The sequence below is a fragment of the Sylvia atricapilla genome, chromosome 6 (genome assembly GCF_009819655.1).
Source record: "Sylvia atricapilla isolate bSylAtr1 chromosome 6, bSylAtr1.pri, whole genome shotgun sequence".
In the NCBI taxonomy this organism is placed as follows: Eukaryota; Metazoa; Chordata; class Aves; order Passeriformes; family Sylviidae; genus Sylvia; species Sylvia atricapilla.
The window spans coordinates 44,018,272-44,043,020 of NC_089145.1; the positions used below are offsets into that span (position 1 = coordinate 44,018,272).

At 44.1% G+C, this 24,749-nt stretch overlaps 2 protein-coding genes, 1 long non-coding RNA gene and 1 other non-coding gene across 7 annotated transcripts in view; 1 reads left to right on the forward strand and 3 right to left on the reverse strand.

The window, feature by feature from the left end:
* Nucleotides 1-211: 211 nt before the first annotated feature.
* Nucleotides 212-7,949, reverse strand: EIF5 (eukaryotic translation initiation factor 5). Of its 4 annotated transcripts, XM_066321719.1 has the most exons (12): nucleotides 7,792-7,948; nucleotides 7,429-7,621; nucleotides 5,105-5,384; nucleotides 4,772-4,853; nucleotides 4,367-4,539; nucleotides 3,932-4,043; nucleotides 3,120-3,259; nucleotides 2,455-2,613; nucleotides 2,092-2,253; nucleotides 1,675-1,839; nucleotides 1,254-1,388; nucleotides 212-609 (listed from the first exon to the last, which is right to left on the reverse strand). In XM_066321719.1, the coding sequence occupies exons 3-12, from the start codon at nucleotides 5,174-5,176 to the stop codon at nucleotides 517-519; spliced, it is 1,293 nt and encodes a 430-aa protein (XP_066177816.1). In that variant the 5' UTR covers nucleotides 5,177-5,384; nucleotides 7,429-7,621; nucleotides 7,792-7,948; the 3' UTR covers nucleotides 212-516. The 4 variants fall into 4 exon arrangements, with proteins under 4 accessions (XP_066177816.1, XP_066177817.1, XP_066177818.1 ...); XM_066321720.1 differs by lacking the exon at nucleotides 7,792-7,948 and having other exon boundaries at nucleotides 7,429-7,733; XM_066321721.1 differs by lacking the exons at nucleotides 7,429-7,621; nucleotides 7,792-7,948 and adding an exon at nucleotides 5,930-6,123.
* Nucleotides 3,461-3,584, reverse strand: LOC136363260 (small nucleolar RNA SNORA28). Its single transcript, XR_010743962.1, has one exon. It is a non-coding gene; the product is annotated as a small nucleolar RNA SNORA28 (small nucleolar RNA).
* Nucleotides 7,950-10,375: 2,426 nt separating the features above from the next.
* Nucleotides 10,376-23,395, reverse strand: LOC136362845 (uncharacterized). The gene is made up of 2 exons (XR_010743850.1): nucleotides 23,283-23,395; nucleotides 10,376-10,847 (listed from the first exon to the last, which is right to left on the reverse strand). It is a non-coding gene; the product is annotated as an uncharacterized lncRNA (long non-coding RNA).
* LOC136362836 (exocyst complex component 3-like protein 2) overlaps nucleotides 19,168-24,749 on the forward strand; it is a 36,378-nt gene continuing 30,796 nt past the window's right edge. The window contains exons 1-2 of the mRNA XM_066321709.1: nucleotides 19,168-20,400; nucleotides 20,766-20,891. The gene's annotated coding sequence lies outside the window, so the exon portion shown is untranslated. The remainder of the gene's footprint in view (nucleotides 20,401-20,765; nucleotides 20,892-24,749) is intronic.

Consider the following 24,749-nt stretch of genomic DNA (forward strand, 5'->3'; position numbering starts at 1 on the left):
TAAGTTGGCAGCTGCACACTGTTGATTACCCAACACCTGCTTCTTGCCCAGGTTTCAGATTTCCACTGTTGGCAGTATCTAGGGCTAATGTAGGGTTTGCTTTTTTTTTCGTCTCATTAAAGAGTTGTCATTGTGAGATCAGAGCTTCAGAAATTTCATTGAGCTGTGTAAATACTTACTTGGAAAACCAATAAGGGGGTTGAGTCACAAATGAAGATTGACCAAACCCAAATCCTTTATTTCCACAACTGTATAAATGTGCTCCAAGTATGTGTCCAACACAAGTTAGAAAAACAAAATAGTACATGCCAGTTGCAAACTAGATCAGTTCACCGACGTGCTGATTCCTTGGTATTACGCTTAGTTACACAAGACCAGTCACAGTAAAAAGATACATTTTAGAGTACAAAGTAGCAGGATGTTAAGCCATTTCAGCTTGTGCACATACAAGTCACACTTCTGGCAGAAAATGCAGAGAAGTTTGCATTACTATGCTGGAAGCTATGTTGCATCACTTTAAATGGCATCAATATCAATATCGTCATCTTTACTGTTTGCAGGCTTCACAGTTTCAACTTTAGGTACACTGGCAGTTGTGGAGTACACCACCTGTGGAGAGAAGACACTTCCTTTAGCTACAGCACCTCCTGCCACTGAGCCCTGGAGTATTCCAATGCCCAACCACCCTCCTGACCACGGCCAGGAACCCCTGCTTTGTAAGGCAGAGCTGTGCACCTGCAGCTGGAGGAAGCAGCACCTCCTACTCAGGAGCAGAATAGAACACCGGGAGAAGAACCACCAACCAATCGCTGTGTAAAAACACTCCCAGCCACAGTCAGCTGGAGTGTAACCAACAGATTTTACCTAGGCCTCAACTGAGGACAATGGTCAGCTTATTTAACAAACACACTCCCCACTAACACATCTACAACATGTCTACAACATGAGACAATGCTTGATAGCTCCTGTCAACCTTTACACTACATGAGCTGCTACTGTGCAAGAGACCGTCACTCTAGAATGGTATCTTGGGCTACCCAGGTGCAATTGCATTACAGTGATCTCATGCAGACATCTGACAACAATTAGCAACATTTAACAAAGCATTGTTATTGAAGGTTCCTCCTGTTCCCAGCATGCACAGTAATACCCCAGGTCATCCATTTCAGAGGGCACCAGGACAAGGCTACAAATAAGCATGCAGGAACAGTGCAGCCTTGGAGCTGCTGACACTACTAATGAGCCTTTCCTACCTCTATGTTTTCATCTTCATCCTCTTCTTCATTACCAGAAGATTCTTCTTCAGCTTCCTTTAGCCATTTAATAAATGGTTCTGCTTTGACACGGATTTCTTTGGCAAGGTCCTTTGAAACATATTTCTTTGAGGCCTGAAAAACAGACTTTGTGTCAACACTGGAGGCATTTACATCAGATAGTACCCTAAATTGGAACTCTCATCTCACCCACAGCCTTCCACAGCCCATTTTTGTGAAGGAGGCTTCTCACTGCACAAGCTACACCACAGTGGAGAAGCCCAGATACAATAGGCTACTGTCATGGTCTTTTAGAGCAAATTTGAAGAGAAAATATTTGGGATACAAGCAGCATAAAGTCATCCCAGGACAGCTACCTTCAGATATTTAATTGCTACAGCCCATTACATACTCCATTTACCTTTTCTGCCCAGCCAAGGATGACTTCTTCTTCCAGAAGATCTGCATCATACATTTCCTTCAAAATATGTGGTATTTTTGAAATAAGCTGAGACTGATGCATAGCTACCACACACTCGAAGCCATGGAGAAGGTACCTCTGAGCTTTTTTGTTGTTGTGGCAGAACTAGAATTGAGATAAAACCAAAAGTGATTGAATAAGCTTTTCTATCCTCTCTCCAGACTGAACAGAGAGCAGAAGCAGCTCTATGAGATTGTAAAATTTACAGTAATTCATACTTTCCTTCTCAGCAATTCCCCCTAGCTTAGGGGAAGTTTAAAAATAAAACACTACAAGAAGTCCCTCCCCATAGTACCAAGCAACTGCTACAAAAAACTGCACACAGTTGTCAGAATGAGTGCAGAAGAGGTGGCTTACACGAAGGAAGTGACGTCTGTATTTCCTGATTTGTTCACGAATCTTTTCATCAAAAAGGACTTCAGTGAGAACAAGTGGGCCCATAGCCTTCACATCCAGTCTCTCTGCTTCTGCTACAATGTCTTTGTCAGAAGTATCGATGACACCTTCTTCCTTCTTTTTCTACAGGGAAACAGGTACAGAGAGAAACATTTTAATGCCACTTGAGGTCTGCATTAATGCTATTTGCAGTCATCCCTACCCACCACTGGTAGAACCAGTACTCTGCAGAAGCTTGAGCAAGTTCCTTTTAGTTTCCTTACAAACACTGTGTACAATTACAGCTGAGTGATTATGTCAAGCCAACAACCCAAGAATAGTTACCTTTACAAAATCGAATAGTAAGTTGACTCTCTCCTCTATAGTTCTTTCCAGGTCTTCACTAAGTGTGAGGTTCTTTGCATGGTCACTGATTTCATCCATTCTGCGCCTCTGGGCTTCTTCTGTTGTGTCCTCACCCCAGTCATCATCATCCTCCTCCTCCTAACAATACAAAACCAAAACAAGAGATCCACACGATATTACTGCAGGCTTAGTATCATGTGAAGATAGAAATGATACAGCATTCACAGCACTTTTATAAAATCAAAACGTTTATAGTACAATTTGCAAGTCAAAGATCATAGAGAAAAGTGCAAACACAAGAAACAAGTAATGGAAGCTGGACCGAATTCTACAGCCATCTGTAGGGCTACTTGAACTGCACTTCTACCATTCTACCTAGTACACAAGAGACAATCGAGATGCCTGAAAAGGAGTGATAAAGGATAGGCAGCTTTTACTTAGCAAGGAGCACAAATGCTGGTACTGATGAGCTGATAAAACTGCTACTGAGGAAAATCTGGGACCCTTCTATTCCAGCTTTAAGTTCTGGATACAGTAAGACCTTTAGGTGCAATGTTGACCACCAAGGAATGCCAGTGATTTCAAATGCTTAATCTGAGCACCAGACCACACACCCTTATCTCCCCACTTTCCCTTCTACTTACCACAACCTGTGGAGGAGTAATCTCCTCTGGTGGTGGGGGTGGAAGTGTCTCATTGCTGGACACAGAACCATTCTCTTTGTCCTTGCCTTTTCTGTTCTTCTTCTCCTTTTCTTTCTTTCCTGTACCAGTGTCACCACTTTCTGCAAGTGAATTTTAATGTTTTGTTCTATGAACTAGAGCAAACTAATAAGTCCCTGCACCTCTGCCAAGTCCCCGAGTGGGCTTGGATGCTTTCATTAGCTGCAAGTTATGGATAGTACCCATCCCCAAAAATACTCAGGGAAGATGTACATTTGGTGGGGAAACCCCCAGCTGCAATCAAAGTCTTGTTTGTCACCAAGATTGTCCAAGTCCATATAACAGGTGACCTCACAAAGCAGAGACCCCTGGAATAGGTTAGACTTTTCTATTCTAGCAAGCTTAAATTGCAGCAGGCAACTAGATGCTTACTACAGAGTGTTGCTTGCACAGACTGCAGTTCACGTTTACTACAGTTTTTACTTTCTACTCTCACATTTTATGACCTAAAAGAACAACTGCCATGAGCTACTGCTAACTACCTTCCTTCCTTCTAAGTTTTGTCCTGCACAGGCTAATCCAGCTTTGAACAAATAGCTCTACTTGGGAGGGACACATTGTAAGAAGAAAAGACATTACCAGCACAGCTTCTTCATCTTGATCCCCAAACATACTCAAAGTATGCTGGTGCCTTTTTACACTTCAATTAGATGTGAGCTACTTGTTTTCCTACTTCCATAACATCACTAATACAGCAGTTCTTTTTAACCCCAGAAGTAAGGAAAGGGACTTACCAGGTGGGTTTTTGAGAATGAACGTGCAGAGTTTATGGTTTGTGTCAAGCATGCCTCGATAGCCACAGGCTTTGCAAGAGTTACCTATAGTTTGTTTCTTAGGATTGACATGCTGTTAAGAGAGAACAACCCTTAGTGAATTTACCACTTACAGAACTCCATTAAAGGCTAAACCTGATGTCTACATTATCACCTCCAAATGATTAAGTCAGAGGTTTAAACACTTTGTATCACCCTCTAAAGTTTAGATGTACCAATTTATCCCAGAAGTTATGAAGTATCAGAGATGTAAAACCTGTCCAACACGTGCAAGAATGTGTGCTTAATTTTCTGTTCATAGATACTCAAATCTGGTTTTGACTTTGCACCACTTCCACAAACATCTAATACAGTGTTTCCACAGCGTCACTGTTAATGCAGACAGAGAGCACTCACCAGATCAGTTTCAGGATTCTCACACTCAGGACAGAGAACAAATTTTTTAATGAATCCATCCAACATGTCTTGCAGCTTATTCGCCTCATGAGATCCATTGACAATGTAACGGTCATTCTTAACATCAAACTGGGTCTGTGCTCCCAGCTCACAACCAAAAAATTTGGTAGGATCTGTAAAGGAAGAATTATAGCTGCTACTACATTCATATCTTTGTTATGAATTTTAAACAGCAAGCAAATAGGCTACTGTTCCTTTTTGTCCATTATTTAATTCTGAGATAATCACACTTCTTTCTCACAAATCTTTAAGGAACAATATTAATGCTTTATTAGCTAATCAACACTTCCACTTTAAACAAAAAGAGCATCAAAAAACGCTGTGTCATCCCACACTACTACTTACACGTTGGAGGCCGATTAAGCGCCTTTGCAACGTCAACCATGTTGACTATAACCGTCTTTATTCCATTTCCTTTGCCCTCCACCTAAAGAAGACAAACAATGTTTTAAGGTTAAATGCTTGCAACCAGCCAAACCCAGCATGCATTTCCCATTTAACTACACCAAAACTCTGAAGTGTGTCTCCTTCCAAGGCCAATGTGCACTTAGTGTAGACCGAAGAGCGGACACCCTCCCTGCCCTGAGTGACCAAGCATTACCACAATCTCTCTTTCCCCTCCTGGGAGAAGCAGAAAATGGGAGAGCACCCCCAGCATACAGCTGCTTAGGAAGTTACCTTGGCAATCAGACGGGGCATTTTGTAGCGATAGAACTGATCTGACACACTGCGGTTGACGTTGACAGACATTTTGCCTTATTAGTAGCTTTATCAATAAGATGAAGAGATCTTTGATTGCAGTTTTTTGGTATCTTCTGTCTGGAGAAGACGGGATGACATAAACGACTGCAAGAGTTCTCGGTCTCTGACATGAAAAAATTTTCGCCACTGAGGCTGTAAGGTTCTTGCTTGTATGCTATGTTTCCCCAATACAGGTACCAGTGGCTGCGCAACAGCTCTGCAAGTGTTAACAAACAAAAAAAAAAAGATTAAGTTTAGCTTAATGCACCTCAATCCACTCCTGCTACAAAGCTATGGAAGGGATTATTGTACCTACTGTGAGAAAGAGGGAAAAGTACATTTGTTATGCTATAGCTTTCTTTAACCTATGGAACGGAAATCCAGCCTTGGCTTGTACTGCAAAGGAACTTTTCTTTAGCTGCACCACAAAGCTTTCTACCCTCTCTTACTAGCCTAAAACCACTGAACAGCTTACAACTAGTTTTTTATATAATTAGCTCCAGCAGGAGTACTAGGATCACTAAGGAAGGGCACACTCCTTGATTTATTATGCAGACCAGTGACTTGCACCATAACGATCATGTGGTAGGGTTTCAGGCCGAAGGGCACAGGAAATAAAGAGAAAGATTTGAAAATCCATTTCAAACTCCACATCACAGCATGAACCTATTACAGAAACTGAAGTCTGCCAAAATGTTGAGAAATTTAAGTAAGACGAAGCAGCGACAATCTGTAGCCCAACATAGTTTTCACATGGCTTACCAGTTTTTGGATCGGAGTGGAAAAGAGTTGAAAATTACGTAATTCTCTCTCACTTATGGATTCTCATAGCAGCTTCTGTTGAGTTCTGACTTAACAGTAAGCCTGATAAAGTCTGACAGAAGTTGCTTCACTGTAGAAAGCCTAGCAATGCAGAGGTACAGAGCAGTGCAGCAGCTCTTCCAGTTGATTTTTTTCTTGGGGGAAGGGAGGAGGGGGAGGAAGGGGAAGGAGGATGAATCCTATTATTAACGTTGCCTTGAGCAGTATTTACATATTTAAATTAACACGTGCCTCTATAATCACATCTAAGAGTACTTAAGCCACAACCGGTTGACTACACAGGCAACCCTGACTACAGAGCATGGCTATTTTGACACGTCATCGTGTTGTTATCGTTAATGAGAGAAGCGTTGACACATTAAAAAAACCTCCTTAGTATTTATCCGTAACAGCGTGCCTATGGCGCAACATGATCTGAGAGCTTCTGGTCAGGTTTACAACTTCTTTACACAATAACGTGAGACTTGCACATGCCTCGTGTTCTACATTAGCCCTGATACAATTTTACCCTTCCTCAGCAAAAAGTACCCCGCGGACAAACACACCATTTCCTTCCCCAGGATGTCTATATAGAGCCACCACGTAACCTGACCATGCGTTTGCAGAAGTGCTGAGGAAGCAGCTCTCCCAGTGACCGAGCTCCCAGAAGGAGCGTAGCGTTTTTTGTCTCCTTCCAGAGCGCAGCATTTGTCTGCTGCAGGCTGAAGCTCCCTCTCCTGGTCCCTACGACACCTCATCCCAAGCACCACCCCTCTATATGCCGCGCACGGAGGAGAGAGCCGGACGGCAGACCGACTCCCTGCCGCACAGCGCCGCGTCCCCGCCCCGCTCGCGGTGAGTCATAAATGCAGCAATTAAGCACTGAGTCAGCGCCGGGAGCCATGGGGGAGTCACCCCCGGCCGCGCATGCGCCGCGCGGCGGGCCGGGGGAGCTCCACCGCCCCCCCCGAGCCCGGGCCGCCCCCCGAGAGTCCCCCGGGGCCGCCCCTCGGGAGCGGGGGCTGAGCGCCCCCCCCGCGGCCGGCGGGAACTGCGCCACCGCCCCCCCGGCCACAGCGCGGGAGGCACGGCCCCGCCGCCGCCATCTTGTCTCGTCGCATGGCGGCGGCGAAACGAATATAAATAAATCATTTTAAAAATAAAAGAACGCCTCCCCCCACCCAAAGCACAAACAATAACCCCAGAGCTGCAGATCTACGGCTCTTAGAGTTGAATTCTGTTTTGCGTTTTTATGTTGTTTGTTTCCCTTACCCCGGCGTTGCCTCTCTCCCCCCCCGCCACCCCCCCATCAAAGTCCCGGACGCTTCGTTACAAAACCTCTGCAAATATCCACCGTTCACCGACAGCGCGAGGCCCCAGCCCAGCCGAAACTACCCGCCCGCTCCCCCCCAACCTCACCACGCTGCCCTCCTCCGCCCGAGCCCGCTACTAACACTCACCGTTTTCGTCCAATAAAGACATAAACCCAACGCTGCTCGCCCCGGGCTGCGACGAAGCCGATTGTGAGAGGAGAACAGGGCCGAGGGGGCGCTTATATCCAGACGGAGAGGGAGGCGGAGGCGGACGCCGCAGCCTCCGGGTCCCGGCGTCCTGGGGCGGGCGGTATCACCAGGGAGAGCGGTGCCGGGCAATCTGCGGACAAGACACAATCAGGAGCATCGTTAGTGGCGGCACCTGTGAGGGAAAGGGAGGAGAAGGAAGGGGGAGAAGAGGGAAGGGGGGAGGGAGAGGCGGCGGGAGGCGCGCAGCTGAGACAGGAGGGGCCGGCGGACGGGACCCGGCAATGGCTGCCCGGTACTCACCTCTAGAATGTTCTCGCTCCGACTGAACAACGCCAGAGCTGGGATCAATCAGCCAGCGGGGCGCCCCGCCCCCCACCATCGCCATTGGTTCATCGCTCACCTCGCAGCGAAGCTATTGGCTAAAACCTTGCCGCTCCTCTCGTCTATTGGTGAAATCCACTATCAATCAAGGCCTTGCCTCCCTCCCCCGTGCCCTCCCCCCGCCGGTGCCCCAAAGGACATCGCGTCTACAGCGACCGAGTCTCGCGAGAGAGCGCGGGGCGGGAGGGGTTGTGGCCGCGCGGGCCCGCTCGGGCCGGGCCGGTGCGGCCTGAGGGGCCGCCGGGGGCTGAGGGCGCTCCCGGTTTCCTCTGGCCCTTCCGTCCTGCCCGGTGTGCCTGGACACTGCCCCGGGGGTGCGAGCTGCTCCCTGGAGAGCAGTGACCCAGCGCGTGACATCTCAGCAACTATGTTACAAGTAATAATACTAATAATTTAAAGCAGTTAAGTTGCTGGATAAGTTACGTTTTTCCTGTACAGCCGGCTTTCGGGGTGTGGGAAAGATGCTGTTATTTAAGTCCCGTGTCATAAAGGCTCGGCGTCGGGCTGAGGGATGACACAAATGTCATATGCATGTTCGCTGTTCTCAGCGGAAAATGTTGCCAGCCCTATTGCCAGTTGAATTGGGACCCTGAATAAAATGCATGTCTGGATTTATTTTCCCTTAAAAAAGCAGAAAAGTTGCTTCCTTGCTTCACTGTTACTCATTCTTTCCCATCTTCTTCCATCTACATTCCTCCGGTATCACAGGAATTATATGTTTTGGGTATTTTAGAGTGTCAATAATGTTCGAGTGGCAAGGAATTTTTTCCTGACTTTATGAATTGAGTGGGTAACCAGCTCTCTTACCCCTATAAACACTCCCTAGCAGAGCAATGCTCCTCAGTTCTTGTCACTGTCATACTGAATAATGTTGTAAAGCTTCTTGATGGCTCTGTGGGAGTACAGAGGAAAAGAGAGGGAGCAACAATAAAACTAATAGTGACATTAAATTATATTATATACTTTAAATCTCTTCCTGCCTGAAGTTAGTTTTGACACGTGGTTTTCCTGGCTGACTTTGATATCACATTGGTGTGGCTAAAGGAGATGTCCCTCCTGTTGAACCTTGAAGTGCATATTGAACATTTTTGGTCTGATATGTAGAACTGCACCCAGGAAGGTGGCTGATAAATAAGGTTTTCTTAGAAATCACAAAAGCAGGACTAGTGCCACTTCCAGTAGCACACAGCAACAATAAAAAATTGTTTCCTCAGTTGGAGCAACCAGAGATAAATGTGCACATCTTGGTGCACATCAAAACCCTCATTGTGGCAGCTGCTACATCTACTTGCTACATCTCTCCTTTCAGTATGTAGAATAGCTGGTCTTTTTAGCCAGGACACTGTTCTGTAGAGCATCATGGAATGATTTGGGTTGGAAGGGACCTTAAAGATCATATAGTTCTAACCTCTCACCGTGGGCAGGGACACCTTCCACCAGACCAACCACATCCAGTCTGGCCTTGGTCACTTCCAGGGATGGAGGGTCCATCCTATAAGTTTGTCGTCGACTTCACTATCAGCACTTGAAAAATATAAAAGTACTTCAGGATATGTTGTCTCCTTGATAAATGCATAGCAACACTCTCTAAAATGAGAAAGAGTGTTAGGGCAAAATAAGGAAGCATCTCCAAAGTATGTGTGGCTTGGCAGTCACCACCAGCGAAAAAAAGCCATAAAAAAAGTGGGAGGCAAGAAAAGCACAGCAGGAAATCCTTTACTGTGAAACTATGTGGCACATGTAACTTGCTAAATGCCTCCTGTCTGTGGCTTTAGCTCAGTGTTACAACACCTAGGGGGTTAATAAATTACCAATGAGTTGCTGGGAAAGAGGCTCTGGATTTGGTACTATTTGAGATTAGGAATATTGACAATAGGAATCTGAACCCTTATGATTAATAGCATTAAGAAAGGTAATTTTTAGATATAGTATATAAATTGACAAAAGTTAAAGAAGTACCTTTAAAAATGGTGTTTCTTCTGCAAAAACATATCTCATCCAGGTGAAGTCATATGACATTCTCCTGTATTATGTAAATCAGATTAAAATTGTGGATTATTGACTTCATGATGCCTAATTGTTGATTTTTTTCCTCAGCAGAAAATTAGTTACTGTTAAGTGTAGGATCCCAAATATTTTTACTGAACCTTAATATTTAGTTTATTCATTTTAATATTTCGTGATATGGACAAAACAGAAAAATATTTTCTTTCCTACCGCATTAAAATGTCACAATTTCATGAATCCTGAAGTTCGTAGTTCACTTTGCTTGTGTAACCTTCAAAATACAGACTGCTTGCGTACTTTGCATTTTATTGACAGAAACAATGTAGGTTTTATATATACTTTTGTAGATACAGCATTTTAAATTACATTAGTAAGTCAGGTTTTGCAAATGGTTTCATGTCTAAGAATAGGAAAATTTCCACAGTTGAATTTAGGGTGCATTTCCTTATCACTAAACTGCTGAGTTCAGCCTTGAACAAACCAAGTTTACTCTATGTTGCCTTAGCCAGTTTTTATTAGAAATAACCAGGAGTCAGTGACTGTGACAATGCAGCAAAATCAAAACTCTGTTGAAATTCTTAACATAGTTAGAATCTTCACAATTCCGTATGTAATCCGAACAGCTACAATGTGTCCTTTTAATCCCCGATTGGCAACTTGATGTCCTTCTGTGGTTTATTCAGTGAGTTTGTCCTCTATCCATTGTGCAGCTGGCTGCAGACGTAATCCTCGTTCAATGGCCTCTTGGTAACCTTGGCCTTGAAGAATGTTCTGCCTCTGCTGTGTGTGTTATCTCCCGGTGGCTGGGTCAGAGCTCTTATTTCCTCCAGTGCAGGCAGGAACATCAGCACCTGAGTAAGGGATTCCTCCTCGTGCCATCTTCAGGGCTTTGGCTGTAATTTCAGGAGACGGAAGGAGGGCCAGGCTTATCTCTAGTTGTGTGGAATGGCAAAAGCCTTTCTTCCTATCTTGGCAATGTGTAGAGAAAGTTTAATTATTTACATATGAGGTTGGAATAGGTAACCTTTAGGGAAGAGTGGGTCCGAAATCCATCGGGATTGACACTAGACATTGATCAGTCACAAGGGCAGAGGTTAATTCTGGTTTTACTGTTCATAGGACCTCCATAGTCATTTCTGTTCAGCATATCACTGGTCCTCTTGGGGCGGTTCACTTTGTGAAGTGCTTTTATTTCCATGCTCTTTAGCACCATCATTTCTGTAGCTATTATTAGTAGCTCAGGAATTAGCAAACAGAGAAAATCATGAGAACAAGTGTGTGATGTTAGACATTCATATAGCCATTATTTATGGTAGTTATTTTTGTTGCTTCTATTACTATGCAGAAATGCTAAAATCTCCCAGCTAGTGTTTGGGTCTGAGTGCCCTGAAAGGGCTCAGTGTCAGCTGACAGCATGAGCTCTGCCCCAGATCTGGTCTCGTCACTTTGTCCCTGTACAGCCCCTCTTTCTCTTCCAGTGTATGTCTGTCTGTACAAGGGAGTCACCTCAGCAAGAAGAGGAAAACAGCTTCTCTGCAGAATATAAACCAGTGAAGTCCCTGCCTTGGAGACCTATCTTTTCTCTCTGTGTCTCAGCAGTAACTGGAAATGCTGGTGGTAGGACTCAGGGAAGCCAGGCTTTCTCAGTTTGTCCAGGTTCAGCTTTGGCTATGGGCCTAACTGGCAGCCACTACTGTTACCCAGCAGTTACATGCCTGTGGCTGGCAAATCTGCCTGCTGCATTTATATGGTTCCTGAAAGAAATAGATGTGGAAGATAAGGAGTCCCTGGGAATACAGATTCCAGCTGAGAACATGCTGTCAAAGCTACCTGCCCATTAGTAACCACTGCATTTACATTTCCCTGCTTCTTGTCATGGTCAAGTTTCAGACATCAAGATCTGCCTGTGAGTTAAGTTAAATCTCTCTTCCAGCACTATTTTAGCAATTTGCACTTCCATTTTTTAAAAAGAATTGCTCAGGCCCTCTGCAGCTGTTGTGCTTTGCCAACACCTCCACCGATTAATCTTCCTTCATCCTTTTTCTTTGGCTTCTGATGGTCTGGCAACTAGTACTGTCATAATCAGTATAGATTTCCCAGCAGACGTTAATTCTAAGTGGTAAAAAATAGTAATGAGTACTTAGTTACCGTTTGGTTTTCTACTTTTCCTAAGGGAGAAGTGTGGTAGCTCCTGGTATAGAAAGCCTATCTCCAAACCTCCTCCCAGCCTGGGAGCACCCTGGAGATCTTAAGTGCTCTCACATTCCTTCTCCTGTGAGCCAAAATGTGGCTGCTGACCTTGTTTCTAGGGGTCTGCACTGCTGGGTGCAGCAAGTTTTTCTCATCTGTTCTGCTGCCCATTTGAGCATGGAGGAGTTTCTTTGCTGTAGAACAACAGAAGGGCATTGCTGGGAGAGCTGAGATCTGGAGGCAGTACTGATGCCCACACAGGGATTAAGCCTGTGCTTCTGCTGGCAGGTCTAGGAAGAGGATAAGGCATCCCTGATGCTTGTGCTGAATGGAAAGGAAAAGCCAGTTTTGAAGGCAAAGGAAAATTTTATGTTCTCCAAAACCTCTGAAAAGCCATTTTTGAAGGCAAAGGAAAGTTTTATGTTCTCCAAAACCTTTGAAGGTGCTGCTTGGCTGGTAGGGCAGTGCTGTGCATTTGGAAACAGACAGATACATCTCAGAAAATATTTTTTTCTCCTAAATCTGATTTTAAATCTGTAAGAGTTGCCTCTCTTGCAACATTGAAGGTATTTTACAGGAACTACAGGTCTTAGAGGATAATGTTGAATTTGTACATCATGGTTGAGAATTTGCTGCTTGTTTGGTGTTTTTTTTGCTGCTTGTTTGCTGCTTGTTTTACCGGCAGCTTGAGTACAGCTGGTGCCAGCTTCTTAATAAAAACACAGGGAATACCTTTTGTAATGAAGCAAATAATACATGATTGCCATGCAGTGCCAAAGGCTTTGAATGCTCTGGTGGTTTGCAGCTCAAATATTTATATTACTAAAGTAAATTATTTGCCAAACTGTAAAACAAAGCAGGGGGAGTGGTCCTTAAATAGGAAAATAGAGGCAGAAATTTTGTCCTATGGTTTGCATATGCCAAGTGTTATGTATGCTTAGGGTATTACACAGACTAGTAGCAATATTAAATAACTAATAACACACATGGTTTCCAAGAGTGGTGTAATGAATTAAGTTTGGTTTTGGCCAGTGGGGATTCTTTGACACCTAATAAAAGCTGACTCGAAGCACTAATAATGTCTCACTCTACTTGTGAATGTCACTGTGTTTGGAATTACACAGGGGGTTCAAGAACAGGTAAATGGTGCTGAAGACACAGGCAGGTGCATGCTCACAAACAAACACACTCATTACCATTGCATAAATCTTGTTTGTTCAAGAAATAGGGCCAAAAAGCATCCTTGAATATGAATCTGCATCAAAAATGGTGTTGACTGTAAAGTCTAGCATGATTTTATTGACCTAATGTAGACTTTTGGTTTTAAAAATGACCCAGGAGACACTGAAGTGAAAACTTTTGTACAAGGGTTTTACTGAATTGGGTTGTTTCCAAAATCAACTTTTCAAAAGTCTTAGGGACAAACAGTTGGGCCAGTGAAGGCTCAAAGGCATAATGTAGGGTGAAATTTCCCTTGAATCTCAAGAGTGTTATTTGAAGGAAAAAAAATCTTATCCCCATTGATTGTTTTTGAGCTTTTTACTTGGGATAGTCTTAGGATAGCTTTCCTGAAACAGGCCTTTTCATAGAGTTGAAGGAATCTAAAATAAATGCTAATGATAACATGATTTGTGGCTACCACACTCATCTGGGAAGCTGTGGCACCCACAACTGAATTACATTATGCGGTAGCTGTGAACATTTTGACACTGTAATTTTTTCAGAACTTGATTTTAGGATTCCAAAATGATTGTGTGCTTGTGAAAGATCACATGCATAAAGAATTATTTGGCAGTTAGTCTAATTTATACTTACAATGGCTTTGCCTTAAGCCTTATTTGCACAAGCAATTTCAAGCACAGTAGCATTTTCACTTCAGTGCCTGATGAGATGTCTGAATAAGCTGCAACTTTTTGTACTGTTCTCCATGGATTTTGTATCTTCTGTGTCTTCTATGCAATAAATGACAGAAACTAGGACTTCCTAAAGTTCCTCACAACCACTCCAACCTCTAAAAGAGGAGATACTCAAAAAATATGCTGGCTATTTTCAGTGTTGTTTGCTGCATCTCACCCACAGTTAGTTTTTAATCATTCTCATGAATGATTTACTGTTCCCTTTCTATCATGTTACTTTTTCATTGTTGCCTCCAGCAGACAAAAAGCTTTCAAAGGGTTCTTTAGGGCTTAAAGTATTGTTTGTCCCAGATATTTGGCATGACCTATTCAGAAATGTGTAATAAATACGCAGCTCCTCTCATTTCTGATTGTTTGCACATCTAAAACATATCCTTGTCCTAGCCCTTGTGAAGAAAACTAACTCTATCTGAGCTGAAACCAGCACAGGCTTTTGGCAGATTAATGGATGACCAGATGATGGATGAATAGTTTCTTCTACATGAAGTTAGTGCAGGTGGGATCTCCAAGGTCATGTGTAATATGTATAATACTTCTGTCTTCAAAGACATACATATGCTTATAAATGGTTATTTTTAAAGTAGATATCCAGTTCTTTTGATTGGTTGCACCTAATGTGACTAAAGAAAGCCTTTACTTTCCCTACTTGCCTTTTTTTCCCCCCTGGTGCACAGAGACGAGAAGTACTGTGACAAGGGATTTTAATAGTTTAGTCTATCTGCTTTGAGGGTAAGTCTCTGTGTGGGTCTTTGTGCTCTGAAGGATGCATTTACTAGTAGGCATTTGATAATACTTCTTTTTATTTTATAGATAACGAATTGTGAGTGTCAGTGCTGCTGTGGCTCCCACAGAGACTTACAGTAAACAGCTGAGTCATACAGATGAAGCCTCAAATTTCTTCTCTCACAGATGTGATGGAGCCGCACTGAGTTCCTTTGCAGATAGTCCTGAGCTACTGAGTTCTGCAACCTGAAAAATATTTGGGTGGGCAGGAGGGTGAACAGTTTGTCCCCTGCACCTTGTCCAGCACTGTGCTAACTCTGGTGCTCAGGAGGCATATGCTGGGATGTGTGCAGACAGATTGCTTTCAGCTCATTCACATCCTGGAGCAGTGGGGAGTCAGGCAAAGTAGTGGTGGGCTGCCAAGTCCCAGCCTGCTGGCCAGGTTGCCTGAGAGTCAGCACAAAATTGCTATACAATGAGGTCTTCTCTCTTCACTCAGATCTTATCTTACCCTAGCAAAGGTCTTAAAGGAAGCACTGTAGCTGACTTTGGGTTCTGCCAGATTCACCTGATTTTTGCCTGTTTACCTATCATGCTCCTGATCTGAAAATAGTGTTGTGTTTCCTGATTCTAACATATTCAGTATACCTCCTGAGAGATCTCTGGAAGACATGATGAGTGTTGGGGAGATCTGTCTCTCTGCATCTGTAGACTCTGCACAGGGATATTGCACAAAAGGCTGTGCAATATATTCTTCCTAAGTCCTGCTAATGAGAACACATGAAGCAAAAGACAGTTAGTAGTCATGGGTTTCCCACAGCAGTCTCTTTCAGCACTGATAACTGATGACTGCTTCCAGCAAAAACATGAAAATATCAGATAAAATAAAGTCAGAGTCTTAAGCCTGTACTCAGGACCAGCTAAACTTCAGCCATTTGCACTGACCACTTTTGAAATCTTGGCATGCATTGCCTGCAGAGAGAGCTGTGCCAAAGCTGTAAAAAGCCATATATGTCTTAACTTGTGTTCTGTGTCTTTTATCTTGTCCATTTCCCACTGGCACTGACTGCACTTAAAGCTTTTTAGAGGATCTGTCATTGTGCTGTCTATGCTGCTAAGGCATGAACAGACAGTATTCTGTTCTTAAATCCTGCTTTGAAAATCTCTTCATATTATGTCCCTAGAAGAAACTTCTGGTTTGTTTATTTTGATTTGTCCTTTGGCTGTGGCTGGATGCCCAGCCATGGGCCAGAATCAAACTGGCTGACTACCAACATAGGGTAATTTGCAGCTCCTTGTAAAGCGACTTCAGTTCATTTTGGCAGTGCCTCTGCAGCGTTTCCCAGAGCCAGTCATCTGTGCTTCAGCTGATCGGGGTGCAAGCTGAACTCTGACTTGCCTGGCTGAGCCTGCCAAAAAAAGCATTAGCTAAGCAGAAACAGTGTGTGGCTGGGGACAAAGGTGAGCATGCATTAAGTATCCACATCTTGATACTAAAAGGATACAGCTACTATCTAGACAGGGTAAAGGGCACCGGGCAGACAGAGAGATACCTGAGGTGACCTAGGAGTACACACCACCTTGCTTGCTGAGAAAGGCCTCTTTGTCTCCCTGCATTATGCCTCCCCATTTTGAGTGATGTGCAAAAGAAATCCAAGAAAACAAACTGTATGTCCTTGATGACATTCTTCTGTTTCTTGGCATTGGTTTGTTGTGCTTAGAAAGGCCTTGAATGTGTTGGACCATAGTGTGTATTTCATGCCCAGGCAAAACAAAGATATTTGTGCAGCTGGGCTGAAGTTCCCCTCTCCCTTACATCCAGTCTAGGGGATAGAGAGAGTGTCTCAAAGCTGGGGCATCAGCTGAGAGACAGGATACAGATACTCGAGTTCTTCATCTGTGTTTAGGAAGGAGTGAGGAACAAAGACGGGGAGGAGACATGTAACCATCTACCTACCCTTTTATTACCAGTTGTAGTCTGCCAGTATTTATATTGCTTCTCTCTTCCCATTTAGATTACAGCTTGACCAGTATGACCTTATTTTGAACACAGCTAACACAAGTCTTGCTTTGGTTGAAGCCCTATTGTGTCCATAAGAACCTCTCAAAGAGACAGGAGACTGTTTCTTATCTGTTTTAGAGGGATAATTTTACCAAAGTTCTTGTACTTCACCTGGATATATGCAATTCCTTTTTGTTGTGACAAGGCTTTACCACTTTGATAAATTACTCCTGCCATAGGCTATAGATAACATGATAAACTAGACTTCACTTTGAGTTAAAACTGCGTTTTTTTTCAGACTGCCTTTCATATCTATTTCTGCACTGACAAAATGGTCAGACTGTGGACCTAGAAGTTGTAAGACCGAATGTGAGAGATACCAGTTCTGTGCTTCCCTGAGCTTTGATAGCATTCAGAAGTTTGGATGTACATCCTGATTTCTGTAACTACCAAATACTTATTTGGCAAAATAGTTTTCTTGAATGGCACGTCCCAAATCTGTATGCAGCTCAACACTGTTTGGTGGGGCTGTTTTGCAGGAAGAAATAGCTTCCTACTCCTGCAATGGGTTCAGATCCAGCCAAGAGACGTGTTGGGTGCTGGCCTGAGGTAGCAGAGTCCTATAGCAGTCCTGGCTGCTGTTAGCGAAAGGCAATTCTAGCAAAGTGAATGCTTATTTCTCTTAGTCGTCCCCTACTTTGGTGTTTGGTAGTGACTACCTCTGAGCCTATTGGCGTGACAGTAGCTTTGGTCGCTTTTGGAAATTTGGGACTATGTGGACTCAAAACCTCTGCCTTTTCATGAGAAGGCTGAGATACGCCCAACACCTGAGCTCCAATCCTGTGTCTTACACAGGAAAATTGCCATTTCCCATTAACTAAGGAGCTTTAAAAGTTAAACAGCAAGCCTCTTCAGACTCTCTTCTTTCTTTGTTACTTTCATGTTTGTTCTCATTTCAGCTCCCTAAGGGGAAAACCAAATGTCATTTGCAGTTCACTGCTGTGTATTACATTTAGTGCCCCTGTCTTGCTCTCTTTCAGAGCATGAACCCAACCAACCAACTTCTTATCAGTTTGACAGGCTGTGACTGTTGTCCTGGTGACCAGTGTAGTTGCACTATCATCATGGACAGAAGGCACAGAAAGAGATGTCTCAATGTGTGTGTGGGTGTAGCTGTGCATGCACATGACATGCCAGGAAGTCCCTGGGATACGTGAAGATAAGATCCAAATCTTGGGCTATATATGTGAAAGATGAAGCAAAAACAAAACGGAGGAGCATGGGAAGTTAATAGCTGTAAGAGAAGAAATGGGGCTGTGTGTAGGAGTAGCAAATGCTCCGCTCTTCTCAGCATCTGATCTATGTACGTGTAACTCAGTGCAGTTGTATTTGAGAGATACTTGCCTGCCATCCTGCTGTCTTTTTCTACCCACTCCATTTCTCCTATTTCTTGCTTAGGTTTATGGACATGAGAAAGAATAATGTTAGTAACACTTATGAGTCATGTTTTCCATCCAGACACACCATGCTTAACCCATTCGTACACATGTCCCTGTACAGTGTCGACTCCAGTGCACTAATTACTCACATGAATCAATCAGACTGATTTTTGCAGTGCCCTGTCACAGATTATCTCCTAGGTGCTAACAGAAAGCCCTGCTTTGAGTAGCATATGATCCAAATGGATGCCAAGGAAAAACAGATGGAAAGAGATGGGTAAGGGAGCACAAAGAAATAGTGAGACATCGTTACTCAGCACATAGGCAATGGTGTCAGCACACCAGATGCCTAATGCTTGAGACAGCTTTTGCAGGCTACGTGATGTGATCTTGTTTTAGTGTTGGCTGGTTCATGTAAATATCATCAGCTTTCAGCCACTGAAGAAAATGTGGGATGGGGTAACCTAGATAAAACAGATCCTGGCTTGTACAGGCTGTGTGATATTTAGGGGATAAGAACTTAATCAGGTCTTCTACCGGTGAAAGAATTGTAGGAAACCTACCAGTTTCTGTCCTGAGTAGGGACAGCTTTAACCTGCTGGGGTGAAAGTGGGGCACAGCCCAGGGGCTTGTGTTCCATGCATAGTGCCATGGTGTTGTAGCTGTGGTTGCTATGGGGAGGGACCGTCTGGTTAATCCCCAACCCAGCTAATCTTCCATATCTAATTGAGAATTGAATACATTTTGTTTACTGTAAAATCTGGGCTTTCTGAACACTCATTACCAAGTATAACTTCACAGTCATCAACTGAGTTCTGCACTAGATGCAAAATCATGGGAAGACATGTCTGATCTGCTGCCTGTCTTGTTTTGCTTGTATATCTATGCCCTCAGCATTGCCCTTGCCTGGGTTTGCTTATCTGTGACCTCCAGAGGCCTTGTAGCAGATAGGATGCTCTGCTAGACCTGCCAGATCTCTGTTCACATCTGTGTGTTCCAAACAGCCTGCATGGGGGGGCATTTCAGTGGGACACACTGCAGGCAGGAGCTGATGCAGCAGATCTGTCTGTTCCAAGGCAGTGCTTCAGGGCAGGCTGTGTTTCAGGGGTGGTCAATAGGGGGAAGGGATAGGCCTGTGAACAATATTTGTTAGACCCTGTGCCAGGACTCCTGATGGGATGTGCCACATCTTCTGGCTGGAGGATCAGAGCTCTGAGGACTAATGAGGAGAAGTTCAAATATGTTGTGGGATCGAGCTTCTGTCATGTAAAATTCATGGTGCTGGCAGGCGATTTTTAATAAATAATTACCCTCTCTGAAGAAGACACAATGTCTTCATTTCATGCTTGTAAAAAAAAGAAAAAAGAAGGAAAAAAATGATGTTTAAAGAATGAATCTGATGTAATTTTGAACTTGCTCTCACAGCAGCTTTGTACTGGAACGATACATGAACATTCCCACGAGGAAAGGTAGCAGTGAGAGGAATATCACTTTGATGAGAGGAGGAGACTGGTGTCTTCTGTTTAATAGGAATAGAGGAGTTGCATTTCTCACCTCTGCAACACCTTCAGCTTCTGCAGTGGCTCTGTGACCTTCAAAGACATCATGCATGGTGCTGGTGGGATACAAAGCAGGCCTGCACCAGCTCTCCTGTTACAGCACAGCTGATAACCCAGCTCCCATTACACCTTTCCTTCTGCTTTTTGTTGGCCTGTGCCTATTGTCCTGCACTCATTAGTACTTCTGTTACCAAGATGAGACTTTGAGCTGCTCATAACTTTCATGGGTGTTGTGAATACCGAAATTTCTAAGGGACTTGTGGAAGTTCTCTGTACCTTGAGCTAGTAAAACATTATGTAGCCCTTTCTTTGTAACATGAGTTCTTCCTCTTAAGGGAAGCCAGATAAATGAAGAAGAAGCTATTGTTTGTTGTTGTTACAAAAGGCTCTTGAGCTAAATGGGGCTCTGGCACCAACCACAAACTGCGTAATTTCAGGAGTGTAACTGAAATGACTGGAAATCAATCTGGTTTTGCTGCTAATGAGTGCAATGAATAATTGCTGCTTTCAGTTCTTTTTTAAGGCAGTATTAGCTTGCTGGTTTAGACAGTGAGATAGAGAATGCATGTGTTAGTGACTGATTTAAGTATATATGGGTTAACTGATCCCCTTCCAAAATATGGTTACAGAAAATTCAGTACAACATCACATGTGAGCTGTTGCAGATTATAGATAGCAGAAGTTATCTGTGTGTGAGTATTATATGAGGGATGGAAAAAAAATGGAAATTTTGGGGTATAAGAAACTGTCTTCATAATGTTTGTCCCAAACCAGTGGTTTCCCTGGGACCAATATTAGAAACATGTGGCATATCAATGTTAGATGACGAGGTAGTGAAGCATGGCTAAGCCTCCAGCCAGCTTGTATCTACCAGGCTGTTCCAGCTTTCAGAATACATCCCATGTTCTTAAAACATCCCTGAGCATGTCTGAGTATCATTTTTCCTCTCTAACTATCATTTTCCCTCTCTGTCTAAGACAGAATTGAGTTCCCATGTTATGCCATGTGTAACAGGGCCTGTCCTTTCCCTGTTCATTTGTGCTGCTTCTGTTTGCAGGAGAACTTGCTGTTGCCAGCCCTGTGTGGAAGATGTAGTTTGTGTAACCCCATCTGCAGTCTGTACCTCATGCTCTGTGGCAGAATGGTCTTGCTGGAGAAAGAAATGTTATTTAGGGTTTGGAAGGTGAGTTGGATCTGCTCCAGTTGTCTTTGTCTGTGTTGCTTCTTTTGAAGTTCTTGCTTCCTTTTGCAGGTACCTGAATGGTACCAGCTGTTACCTGACAGAGGCAGAATGCTTGGGACAGGAGCTTCAGGGCTTGAGATCAATTTCAAAGGACATATGAAAGCAACTTCAATGAATTTTAGTGTCTGCAATGTGTTGGTGGATTGCCAGAGGCACTTGAAGACCCCAAAAGGGCCCTTATTCTGAGACAGCAGGTCTTGGGCAAGAGACAGAGGCACAAAAGGTGCCAACAAACACCAGACTCTCTCAGCCAGCTCAACCTCTTCCCTTTTTCTGTGGTGGGAGAAGATTGTCCCCATGCTTTTGTCCTCTCAGCAGCACATTCTGATGTTCCTTGTGCAGCTTTGAAACCAAGAACCAGAGGTGTTTCCCAGCTGTACAGAAGCTCTGGGCTGGTGGTGATGTTCTGGGGAGGTGGGCAAAGAAGACTCTGTGGAACTTCCCTCCTGCTGAGCTGACTCACCCTAGCAAGCAACATTTGCTGGTTCCATTGCACAATCTACAGCCCATCACGGCCGGGAGTCATCAGCCATACAACTGACCCCGTGCCCTCACAGATCATATACATCTGGTTTTTTTGTGTGAGTGGAAAGTCAGAAGACCTGTGGGCCTGGAGACGGGTTCCTGACATTCTCTGTTGTGGTTAATTTCTGGAAATGTAGTCTGTGGTTCATCTGTTCTGACATACATATATCAGTGCCTGAGCTACTCATTCTAAATTCTTTCTGCTGCTGATGAAGAGGATGAGCCAGTGCTGGTGTGCTGCTTGACAGGTCTGTTTTAGATATCTGTATTCACTTGAGAGGAAGGACACTGCCTACTGCTGTGTCGTTTTGTCTGCTTATAGAAGCAATCTGGATTATCCACAGAGATGTACATTTCTTCACACTAATCATGCAGTTAATGGAAGGACTCATCTCCTCAGAACTTGGATATTCTGATGACTTAAAAACTGGACAAAACCTCTGGACTGCTCAGATAGGCCAGGTGAAAGCCAGGCAAGTAGAGATCTGGACTCAGAATGTCCTGGCTATAGGGGCCCCTGGCTTGTTTGTCAGGGTTGTGACCACAAACATGCTGGATGAAAAGCTGGTGCAGGATTTTGTTTTTGACTTGTTTTGTCTGTGCCAAGGACATAAGAAGAGGTCTCATTAAATAAACTTGAATCTCTGAAAAAGTTTTATATTCCCTGAACTGGGGTTTCCTGCTGACTTTTGTCTGATTGCTGAGGTCTTGGATATACCCTTTCAGAAGTTGTGAAGATATGTGTTTTCTATTATCCATCCAACTCTGCCTGATTCTCCATCTCCCATGACCTCTGGCATCTTTTCTGCTCCACATCCTCATCCCTTTTTACCTGCGTCACTATCTTACTTTTTCATATTCTCTCTATTCTCTTGTCTGGCTTAATTTGCTCACTGCCTGTGCTTTGTTTCACTGACTGCCAAGGCATGCAACCTGCAAGGTCTCTCAATAGTCTGAATTTGCCTTTTAAAAAGAGGCCTAGGATCTCAGCGATCTACCCAAAGAAGTATAAAAACAAACCACCCCAAACAAGACAGACAGAAAAATATACAGTGGATCTTTCTCTGTGCTCATAAATAAAAGTCAGACAATCACATGCTTTTCTAAAAATAACACCCATAGCAAGTGTTGTGGTAGGAATAATACTGACCTAGTTTGCATGTTGCCCACATGAAAAAAAAAAAAGTTGGTGAGGAAAACCCACTGCCTGATAGGCTATTTGCATTTGCTGAACAAGGCCAGAACTGAAAGATGGTCAAACAGATCTTATAGTGCCTGCTTTGGACAAAACCCTTGGGCACATGGTGTGACTCTTGGGGATGTCTTCTGCAGGGCCAGGAGCTGGACTCCTTGGAGGATGATCCTTGGGTCTCTTCTGAATCAGCACATTCCATGATTCTGTGATTCTTGATGGCCCCTCTGGAGGTTTCAGAGGAGAAGGGCTGGGCAAATGCTCACTGGCAGCATGGCTCACAGCAAGCACTTGCCTTTCATGTGGGCTGGATGTGTAAGCTGCACCCATGTGGTACAGTCAGTGAGGATCCACATGAGCAGAAATCTTCTTCTGCAACCTCAGTCTGGGATGTTCATATCTGGAGAATGGGCAGAATATCTCTGTGATCTGTGGACCTGCATTTGTTTATGTGAGTTTAGGTTTCTATCTTTGTGGCACAGATTGAAACATTTTGGTGTTGAAGGAAATGACCCTTGATTGCCATCTCCTGCCCACCCCGTGGACTCAGTCTGTGCTCCTGTTCTTGTTCCTGTGGCCAGGACTGTAGCATAGCCCTAGGGCAGAATCTGTACCTTGGAGTATGTGAGAGGGTCATCCCTGTGTGCCAGCTCCTTCTTGTCCCTTCTGAGTGGATATTGTTCGGGTCCTGGCCTGGACCTAGAACTGTTCTCTGTGGGCAGCTCAGCATTGGTGACAACAGTGACAGCTGCCATCAAGAGCTGGCAAGGTAGCATCCCTCACAGTGATGGCCACCCTTGGATTTCCTGGAAATCGCTCTCGGAGATCACTGGTCTTTTGAAGATTGTGGGTTAATATGCAAGATTATTGATATGGGCATGTGGGGAGGCCTGATAGGATTTCAGGGAGATGAGGGCAAAGTGGATCAGCAGCAGAGGCTGGATGAAAAAGTCCTTTCCCCAGGGCTGACCCATCTTTCTGCCCCTCTGAGCCTACCACTATATTTACATTATTGAGTACCACAGGATGTGCTTCCCATGTGCTGGAGAACTGGCAGAAGGAGAAGTGTCCTGCATAGTTCACCAGTAGGATATGGCATTTCCTTATTGAGGCTTCTGTCACTTCCCAGGGGCAATGGATGTGCTGAATCTGCAGCTGGATCCCACCACGACCTGGCAGTGTAGGGCTCAGCAGCCCTTGCTGGCTCATTTCCTCTTGGTGTGACATGAAGCAGCAGTCCCTGATCCAGCATAGCCTCGCTGCTGGCAGGAGCTGCCCCCGAGCAGCCGGAAAGCTGCAGGTGGCTCCGGAGCAGCAAGCTGGCTGCCCTGCTGCATGGCTGTGCCCTCCACAGCTTTGGCACATCTCAGCCTCTCCACGGAGCTCTGGATGCCTGGCCTGTCACGTGTGTGTAAGGAGGGCTGTAGCCCTTTCCACATTCTGAAATGAGACCAGAAGTGTGTTGGGGAGTGCTCCGTGGGAATATGGATAAAGTTTTTATGCCAAATGGATTCCATCCCTTTCCCTTAAGATTATATCCTCTTTCTTATTTTTTCCATCTCTCATGATAAGCAATACATGAATTTCTGACTCTGAGCAGCCTTGATCCTGGGAGATACTCTCATTCAAGCAGAGAATCTAGGTCAGCTGCTCATAAGAATAGATCAAGCCTTCATTGAATGCAGTGCACCGACCTTCAGTGGGATGGGTTTTTCCCTGGCTTATTTTGTTCTTAGTGAGCTCCAGAAGTTGACAGGCATTTTGTGGACAGAAGCTATAACATCCTGCCAGCAGGCTCGAAATGAGCATTACTGAATCAGTGCATCAAAGAGGAAAATCAATACTATGAGGTATTAATTGTGATTTTAAATTTTTTTAACCTAAGATAGGACACTTAGTAATGAAGATCTGTATCTATGGTGAAGAGGATCTGATTTGTGAGAACATATATTATAAAAATGGAGTTTGAACTTTTTCTCTGATTTCACACCTATAAATAACTGCTCTTACATACGACATCTAATTATTTAATTGTATATGTAGATTAGACAGTCATTAACAAGCTGTCATCAATGACAGCA